Source organism: Salvia splendens, chromosome 6 (assembly GCF_004379255.2).
Source record: "Salvia splendens isolate huo1 chromosome 6, SspV2, whole genome shotgun sequence".
Lineage (NCBI taxonomy): Eukaryota > Viridiplantae > Streptophyta > Magnoliopsida > Lamiales > Lamiaceae > Salvia > Salvia splendens.
Genome location: NC_056037.1, coordinates 29,469,191 through 29,479,898, shown reverse-complemented (window position 1 = coordinate 29,479,898; position 10,708 = coordinate 29,469,191). Strand labels below are relative to the sequence as shown.

General features: G+C 32.4%; 1 protein-coding gene across 1 annotated transcript; it reads left to right on the top strand.

The window, feature by feature from the left end:
- Positions 1-2,860: 2,860 nt before the first annotated feature.
- On the top strand, positions 2,861-3,834 carry LOC121807429. Its single transcript, XM_042207659.1, has one exon. It carries the CDS (start codon positions 2,869-2,871, stop codon positions 3,658-3,660), a length of 792 nt encoding a protein of 263 aa, XP_042063593.1. The 5' UTR covers positions 2,861-2,868; the 3' UTR covers positions 3,661-3,834.
- Positions 3,835-10,708: the final 6,874 nt, after the last annotated feature.

Sequence of the window (10,708 nt, the reverse complement as noted above, 5' to 3'; positions counted from 1 at the left end):
TTTATTCTATCAATTTTAATAATTTATATAGTACTACATTACTACTACACAAGGTATAATATTAGAAAAATGAAAAATATTTGTACATTCGGACATTTTCACCATTATTGACACTTGCTAATACACCTAATGGAGGATGGGTAGCAGATTCTCAATAATCTAGGCTGTGCATTAAAATATTAATCCCAATTACAACAAAATATTTGTACCCTCAAAAAGGATTTACTACTCTAATGTCAGATTAGCTGTCTCAATTAGATAAGCAAGCTTTCCAAGAACAAAACAAAATGATATCTTGGCTCTGTGAAATGACAAGAATACCCTCCTCGTGGGGTGAAAGACACAAATCTTTGGGGGGCAGTTCCGTAATTTCAGATGAAGTTGGGAAATGCACTGTCTCACATGGGTTGTAATTAGTGTCATGTGATCACATGCCTAAGACTCCTCCCATGTTATTATGATCTCTATTTGTAGATTAAGAGAAGACTAATCTTTTTTCTCTGACTAATCCTTGTCTAATAATTCACTTGCCACAATCAAAATTCAGACCCTTCATTATAAATTAGAAATTCAAAGATAGTCACATTATGGAAATTTGAGTCCATGTATTAATATATTTTTTTTCTTTTTTCCTAAATATATTCATTATATTTATAATTTATAAATATTGGATCTTTATAGATGAGGTATAACTATATACGACAAAGGGAAAAATCTAAAAAATGTCAGCTTATTAATTACCGGTCAAGGGGAATTATGGCTCAAATTAATTCCCATGCAGCTTTAACCAATCAGGGAGTACAATAACTATTTAATAGTTTGTCTATATATCAATGTAGGGGCCTAATTAATTAATCCGACTTAGCTTCATCACTTTATTGTCATCCACGTTGTAATCTTACTGAGTATATTTCACTCTTCCCCAAATATCTGATTATTTATATAATACTCCATAATTTTGTCAAATTGAAGAAAAGTTAGCAATGGGATTAGTGGACAAATGGAGTACTTATTCATAATGATGTAAGAAGTTTGTGGCAATATAGTATATTTTTAATTGAATGACTTTACTACAAAAGTAAATTCAAACTCATCATTAGTTACAATTAAACTTAACCCACTAAATTAAAACTAGTAGGATAAGTAGGCGGGATTTTAAGCATTAATTTAATATTTTATCATTGGCACCCATATTACATGGTAAATACATATTGCTGAGAATATTTTAATCCATATAAAAATTACTAACATGGCATTCTATCTTTTGAGCCAAACATGAATAAATTTGTAATTAGATTTTTAATTACATACTCCAAATGATGGAGTACATAATGTATTGATGGTATGATACAAATTATAACACATATATAGTCGAATATGGATATTTTATCAAATGAAACCCTATCATATATAGAATTAAGACTGAAACATAGTAATTGTGAACATAAAAAAGGAGTTGTTTGAATAAAACTAGTGGATAAAAATGATTAATGAAATTAAAAGGAGGTAATTGTTGAAAGGGTTTTTTGTCTTGTAGCTCACAAGGTATCGATGTGCTGTCCCTAACACATTAAACAGCCTCAGTCCATTTGTTTGTGATTAAGCAGACCACCCAACTATTTTTATTCTCACCGTCCAAAACATTTTTATTCCAAAATAATCTTGATCTTGGTAAAATTGTTGAATTCTATATATGATTTGTGGGTGTCTAAGTGACTAATGAAAAAGTAAAAGTGAGACACTAATCAAGGAGACTCGGCATAATGGTCAACCGGTATTCATCAAAATCTTCGTACTTCAATTCCATTCATCAAACTTTCTAGCTAGTAAATGAGCAACTTGTTATAAAATAATGGATTTGTATCATAACCAAGTACTATTGTACTATATAGTAACTCACAAGTAAGTTGCAACAATATATATAATTACTACTCCAACTTTATAACGCTTTCCGTGTTTCAAGAATAAAATCACTAAATTTTAGCCCAAAGTAGACAATATCATTTTTATATAAATACTACTCACTTCGTCTCATTATAGATGACATACTTGAGAAATGACATATGATTTTAGAAGATGTTATTTTGTGTTTTCAGTGAAGAGAGAAAATAATATATTTATATTAATATGGGAGAGGTTTTTCCAAAAAATGAAATATGATATCCCTCTGTTCCATAGTAATAGAGTCATTTTGTCATTTTTGTACATTCCATAGTAATAGAGTCATTTCTTTTTTTAGTAAAAGTCAACACATTTCTCCACACCTACTTTATTCTCTCTTCATCTCTCTACCTTTTTCATTTTCCACTTTATTCTCCTTTTACTTAACACACCTAATACAATTTTTTTTAATCTCCGTGCCGAAAGGAATGCCTCAATTACTATGGAACGGATAAAGCATCTTTTGTGAGACAAACTAAAAAGGAAAGTGTGACATATATTATGTGGGAGTACATGGTTACAACCGTAAAGCCCATCCCATCAATTTTTTTTCCAAGTACAATTGTTTAACCTTATGTATATGGGAGTATTTTTCTAGTACAGATCTTCATTACTCTCTTCATCCGTGAAACATTGTCCACTTTTGCCATTTTGATCCGTCCGCAAAATATTGCCCACTTTGCTTTTTTCCATTTGTTGTAATGAACCCCACTTTCCACCAACTCATCATACTAACATACTATTGTAAAACTAGGACCTACATTCTACCACCTTAAAACCCGCACTAGTTAAATGTGGACAATATTTCACGATAATAGAGAGAGTATAATTTAGGGACTATATATTATTATAAATGAGTTTAGTCACATTAAAGAAAACATCATGATGTCGCCAATGCGAACATCTCTCAACTCAATTACTCAACCCATGTTCACTCTTTATAAACTCATGCAAAACACATCCACATTGTCCTTCCTACAAACTATAAACTCCATCTCTCTTTCTTCCATCTCAACCATCAAATTAAACCTAATGGTATCACTCGAACCCCCGACGGAGACGAGCCCCGTCCCCGCCCGGATCTCCTTCTCAGCCGAGTTCCTCGACGACACCAACTTCATCTCCATCTGCCCCAAGGAGAGAGATCAAAAGGCCGACATCCCAAGAACCGCCGCCGACTTCGAATTCCTCTCCGGCGCCGCCACCCCCAACATGACCACCGCCGACGAGCTCTTCTCCGAGGGCAAGCTCCTCCCCTTCAGGCAATCCCAGCCCCTCCACAACCTCACCCTCAAAACCACCAACTCCGATGAAACCCTCTCCGCCGCCCCGCCGCCGCAGACGGTCAACGCCGACGACGACCAGCGCCGGATCAGCTGGTTCCTCGACGACGACCCCTCGCCGCGCCCCCCCAAATGCACCGTCCTCTGGAAGGAGCTCCTCCGCCTCAAGAAGCAGCGCTCCTCCACGCTCTCCCCGTCTCTTTCCTCGTCTTCGTCCTCGTCCTCATCGTCTTCAACCGAGGAGGAGAGGAAGAAAGGAGGCAATAATAATAATAATAATAAGGCGGCGAATAAAGTGAAGAAAGGGCTGGAGAGGACGAGATCGGTGAATATAAGGATTCGGCCAATGATTAATGTCCCAATCTGCACGGCGGCGAGGAGCACGGCGCTGCCGCCGCTCTTCCCGGCGAGGAGGGGAGGGAAGTTGGAGGGCTAGGGAATTCATTACATTACATTACATGAGATTTTTATTTTTTTTTGTATTTTTTCATGTATTGATTTTTTTTACTGTTCTATATAGATTATTGTTGAATTAATTGATCTGGTGGACAGTTGATGTAGAGTGGTCATTTTGTGTTTAGTAATTCTGTCATGAACTAATTAACACTGTTAAGTAATTACTTAATTACAGTTTTTGATGAGGTTATTATATTTTTATATGGGAAACATGATCCACTTATTATGGAACTCTACTCTTAATTATTCTGAGATATTGATTACAGTATTATTTTTTTGCTGCCACCATGTTTACTATTTTATTCTAAGTTTCGTTGCTGTAAAATCTTCTTCTTTTTCTGTGAAATAGTAAAAAAATTATAAAAAACTCGATGATTTGTTCGGGAACATTTAATACGAGTACTAATTAGGCCTCATTTATAACAAAATAATGGAGTATCTTTACATAGTATGGTACATACTTTTATTACTCCCTCGTCTCTTAGAGCATCTACTATTGTGATAGGCTAGCCGAGAGAGGATGAAAAACAAACGCCCGAGAGGTCGGGCGTGGACTAACTGGCTAGCCAATCGCTGGCCGCCTATTGCGCGGCAAGCGATCGGCTAGTCAATTTTTTTTTAAATTTTTTTAAAAAAAATCTATTCCCATTTCATTTTTTTCTTCAATTCATTTCGTTGTTGTTGTTTTTTGTGTTTTTTTTCTTGGGAGGGCTAGGGCAATTGGCTAAGCTATTGCTAGCCTATTGCTAGGATGTTGCTTGGCTAGGGCATGATGATGTGACGGGATGAGTTTTTGGCTAGGTTATTGCTAGTCCACTCCTATTGTGAGTCCGAATTTTATATATTAATTTTATAATAATATGTGAGTGAGAATTAGATAGTTGAATGTGAGATCCATTACAAAAATGTTAAGAGTGATAGATAACAAATTTTTAAGGGACAAGGGTACTATATTAAACTAAATATATAAAAATACATAATATTGAACATAAAATATGAATCATAAAGAGCATAAAGTTATATAATAGTTTTTGAGAATTTGAGTTAATTCTTTTAATTACTCATGTTAAATTAGTAATTTAACGTTATATATATGCTAGTAAGGAACATCCAGAGTGATATACAACCAAGGGAATCTAAAAAGATATCTTTTCTAATATCATATATGTATCAATGTAAACAAGATATGAAATGTTAGGGATTTTTACTAAAATATGAACAATAGGATATCCGGAAATGCGTGAAACACTTTCAGATCAAATTAATTTGGTGGTTCTACCAATATTTGATCGGATACAATTCAGGTTTAGAAGTTTCGTATGTTGATTCTACGATCACCACTTTGAACCGAAAATGATCAATAAGAAGATGCCTGAAACGAAACGTCACGTCTTTTCACGGAACGTTGTGTCTCTTCGTTTCTTAACCGATTTTAACTGTTTTTTCAAAGGGTTTCAAAAATTGCAAATTAGTCCTTCGACTATCAGAAATTATATTTCCGGATGAATTTTCTATACCGCTCGACCCCAGCCAGGGGCTCTGCCCCTTGGACCCCGCCAGGGGCTGCTGCCCCCGAACCCCGTCTAATCGTAATGAATTCAAACAAGCGTGCACTTCGCACTTTCTAAACTTGTATAATGTCTTATTATAACAATATTGATCAATCAAGTTAATCCAATTACACTAAAATAACAACATGAAACTCTTTCTTCGTTCGATCCAAATTAAATGAATCCTTACTGAAAATGGAAGAACATGAGTCCCCAACACATTCAATGTGATCTTTAAGTTGTTTCTTCACTCATTGAAATAAAAATCTCATCTCGCAAAAATCTTATAATTGAATGCAACTACACATCGTAACAAACAATATATATATATATATGGATGTATTCATTTCCTTTTCCTATATTTCCTCATTTTTCCTTTTTAATATCAGCCATTAGATTAGAGAAATGGACGGTCAAGATCAACATTGGGTAATTAATCCCGTGTTGCATTATTTGTCCTATTTTGTGCATTATGAGGGTACAATAGTAATCTAATAATGGCTGGAAACCGCTACGAATAATGCACCACATGGTCACGAGTAATGCATATAATTGCCTATATAATGCACAATATGTGAACTGCAATGCATACGAACAAGATGTGTTGTGTTATGATGTTTGACACACGTTTCTTGTTTCCCCTAAGGGTTTAATAAGCTTAGGGGCTAGGGTATAGTACGTAGACATGTATGTAATCTTCACATGGTAACGAGTAATGGATATATTTGACTATATAATGCACAATTTGTGAACTGCAATGCATACGAACAAGATGTGCTATGTTATGATGTTTGACACACGTTTCTTGTTTCCCCTAAGGGTTTAATAAGCTTAGGGGCTAGGGTATAGTACGTAGACATTACTAAATGCACGTATGTAATCTTCAATCCGTTGATTAACCCATATACACAATACCTCTAATAATGCATAATATACTGAGATAATGACAATTAACAGCTACATAATGCACTACCTAAACCAAATATTGCACATACGTATATTCCAATAACAACAATTTGTTAGTAATGTCTACGTACTATACCCTAGCCCCTAAGCTTATTAAACCCTTAGGGGAAACAAGAAACGTGTGTCAAACATCATAACATGGTACATCTTATTCGTATGCATTGCAGTTCACATATTGTGCATTATATAGTTAATAACATCCATTACTCGTGACAATTTGGTGAATTATTCGTATCGTTTTATAATTTGTTATTAATGCGTACGTACTATACCCTAGCCCCTCAGCTTATTAAACCCTTAGGGGAAACAAGAAACGTGTGTCAAACATCATAACACAGCACATCTTGTTCGTATGCATTGCAGTTCACAAATTGTGCATTATATAGTCAATTATATCCATTACTCGTTACCATGTGAAGATTACATACGTGTCTACGTACTATACCCTAGCCCCTAAGCTTATTAAACCCTTAGGGGAAACAAGAAACGTGTGTCCAAACATCATAACATGGTACATCTTATTCGTATGCATTGCAGTTCACATATTGTGCATTATATAGTCAATTATATGCATTACTCGTGACCATGTGGTGCATTATTCGCAGATACCAAAATGTGGCAGTTACTTTTCCGTCAAATGTCAATAATAACCCTGTAATGCATACAACCACCTTCTATAATGCAACACGGAACCAGTTTTATAGAATCAATCTGATTCGTTGATACCTTAGATCTAACGCGTAATATTAAGAAGGAAAAAGGATCTAAGATGTGAAAAGGAGAATAACGCTCCCATATATATATATATATATATATATATATATATATATAGATCTATATAAGGGTGCATTATAATGATAACCTCAATTTTCGTAATAACCCTATAACTAAATCTGGACCACACATTTTTAAAATCACGTGGTCTAGATTCAAACTTAGCTTTCCTTCATAAAAAAAGCGCAGAGGGTAAATATGTCATTTCGCTTATTTAATTTCTGAATTTCGCTCATGATAAAATTTACGTATCCAAATTTCGCTCATTTAAATACATGAAATCTTATTTCCCATTATATACAGATGTATGAGATTCAGTTGTACGTAAAATCTTATTTCCCATGATATACAAATTTCCCTCATTTAAATACGTAAAATCTTATTTAAGTATCATTTTATCATTTTATCAGTCAAAAATATCATTTTAACAACTAAGAGTATCATTCTATCCGGCAAAACTATCATTCTATGCAATAAACCTAACATATATCATTTTATCATTTTATCAGTCAGTCAAAAGTATCATTTTATCAACTCAGAGTATCATTCTATCCGGCAAAACTATCATTCTATGCAATAAACCTAACATATATCATTTTATCATTTTATTATTTTATCAGTCAGTCAAAAGTATCATTTTATCAACTCATAGTATCATTCTATCCGGCAAAACTATCATTCTATGCAATAAACCTAACATATATCATTTTATCATTTTATCAGTCAGTCAAAAGTATCATTTTATCAACTCAGAGTATCATTCTATCCGGCAAAACTATCATTCTATGCAATAAACCTAACATATAACATTTTATCATTTTATCAGTAAGACAAAAGTATCATTTTATCAACTCCGAGTATCATTCTATCCAGCAAAACTATCATTCTATGCAATAAACCTAACATATATCATTTTATCATTTTATCAGTCAGTCAAAAGTATCATTTTATCAACTCAGAGTATCATTTTATCCGGAAAACTATCATTCTATGCAATAAACCTAACATATATCATTTAATCAATTTATCAGTCAGTCAAAAAGTATCATTTTATCAACTCAGAGTATCATTCTATCCGGCAAAACTATCATTCTATGCAATAAACCTAACATATATCATTTTATCATTTTATCAGTCAGTCAAAAGTATCATTTTATCAACTCAGAGTATCATTCTATCCGGCAAAACTATCATTCTATGCAATAAACCTAACATATATCATTTTATCAGTCAGTCAAAAGTATCATTTTATCAACTCAGAGTATCATTCTATCCGGCAAAACTATCATTCTATGCAATAAACCTAACATATATCATTTTATCAACTCAGAGTATCATTCTATCCGGCAAAATTATCATTCTATGCAATAAACCTAACATATATCATTTTATCATTTTACGTGATATTTGACGAAATTCAGAAATTAATGAGGGAAATGACATATTTACCCCCGCGCTTTTTTTTATGAAGTAAATCTAAGTTTGAATCTCAACCACAAGATTAGAAAATATGTGTGGTTCAGATCTGGTTATAGGGTTATTACGTGATTTAGGGGTTATCATATGATCACAACTCTATATATTTCCCTCATTTAATTTCTGAATTTCGCCAAATATCACGTAAAATGATAAAATGATATATGTTAGGTTTATTGCATAGAATGATAGTTTTGCCGGATAGAATGATACTCTGAGTTGATAAAATGTTAATATGTCATTTCCCTCATTTAATTTCTGAATTTCACCAAATATCACGTAAAATGATAAAATGATATATGTTAGGTTTATTGCATAGAATGATAATTTTGCCGGATAGAATGATACTCTGAGTTGATAAAATGATACTTTTGACTGACTGATAAAATGATATATGTTAGGTTTATTGCATAGAATGATAATTTTCCCGGATAGAATGATACTCTGAGTTGATAAAATGATACTTTTGACTGATAAAATGATATATGTTAGGTTTATTACATAGAATGATAGTTTTGTCGGATAGAATGATACTCTGAGTTGATAAAATGATACTTTTGACTGACTGATAAAATGATATATGTTAGGTTTATTGCATAGAATGATAGTTTTGCCGGATAGAATGATACTCTGAGTTGATAAAATGATACTTTTGACTGACTGATAAAATGATATATGTTAGGTTTATTGCATAGAATGATAGTTTTGCCGGATAGAATGATACTCTGAGTTGATAAAATGATACTTTTGACTGACTGATAAAATGATATATGTTAGGTTTATTGTATAGAATGATAGTTTTGCCGGATAGAATGATACTCTGAGTTGATAAAATGATACTTTTGACTGACTGATAAAATGATAAAATGATATATGTTAGGTTTATTGCATAGAATGATAGTTTTGCCGGATAGAATGATACTCTGAGTTGATAAAATGATACTTTTGACTGATTGATAAAATGATAAAATGATATATGTTAGGTTTATTGCATAGAATGATAGTTTTGCAGGATAGAATGATACTCTGAGTTGATAAAATGATACTTTTGACTGATAAAATGATATATGTTAGGTTTATTGCATAGAATGATAGTTTTGCCGGATAGAATGATACTCTGAGTTGATAAAATGATACTTTTGACTGATAAAATGATACTTAAATAAGATTTTACGTATTTAAATGAGCGAAATTTGTATATCATGGGAAATAAGATTTTACGTATAACTGAACCTCATACATACGTGTAACTGAACCTCATACATCTGTATATCATGGGAAATAAGATTTTACATATTTAAATGAGCGAAATTTGGATACGTAAATTTTATCATGAGCAAAATTCAGAAATTAAATAAGCGAATGACATATTTACCCTCTGCGCCTTTTTTATGAAGGAAAGCTAAATTTGAATCTAGACCACGTGATTTTAAAAATGTGTGGTCCAGATTTAGTTATAGGGTTATTACCGAAATTGGGGTTATCATTATAATGCACCCCTATATATATATGTTTTTTTCAATTATATATGTAACAAACAATAATTAATCAATCATTTTGTGTGGATTGGTGGAAACGATTAATAACTAAATGCATTCATGATTGGCTCAAAACACAATAAGCATATATCAATAAATTCATTTTTGTGAAAAAAAAAACAATGATGCACCTTTGATGTAGTAGATAATTATCTCTCTGTCCATCTTCATTTTCCAATTGTGTAATTCAAGAAAACCTAAGGAAAATTATAACACCCTATGTTTATCTATCTTTTATATATAACTGAAAGTATTTTTACATGACTCCCAATTTTAGAGCATAAATAGTAAAATAGGAGTATCTACCCAAATTGGACACATGTGAATTTTGAAGAAAATTACAAAGATGATTTAGCTTTTTTATTTTTTTCCCTACCCAAAATTGGAAGATCAATTACAATTTGTTTTCTATTCTTATCGGTCGGGTAGAATACAGATTTTGTCGTCGTTCAGAAACTGAGAACAGCGATGGAAAGAATCATCATTTTAATGATAGGTCAACAACGATTCATATATTAAATTTTATTCATTTTATAAAAAAAATTCTATTTCAACTCAAATTTCATTTTCTGGAAATTCGAATTATTTGAAATAGATGGCTTGCCTTTTTAAAAATAAAATAAAATAAAATAGGAATAAGAGTATGTTTACAATTATTTTTATTTAAATAATTTAGTTACACTTTCAAAACATATACTCTCTTCGTCTCAAGGTAGTTGTTTAA

Bases quoted from the DNA above. Each gene is read 5' to 3' on its own strand.
- LOC121807429 (XM_042207659.1), top strand. From the start codon at position 2,869: ATGTTCACTCTTTATAAACTCATGCAAAACACATCCACATTGTCCTTC.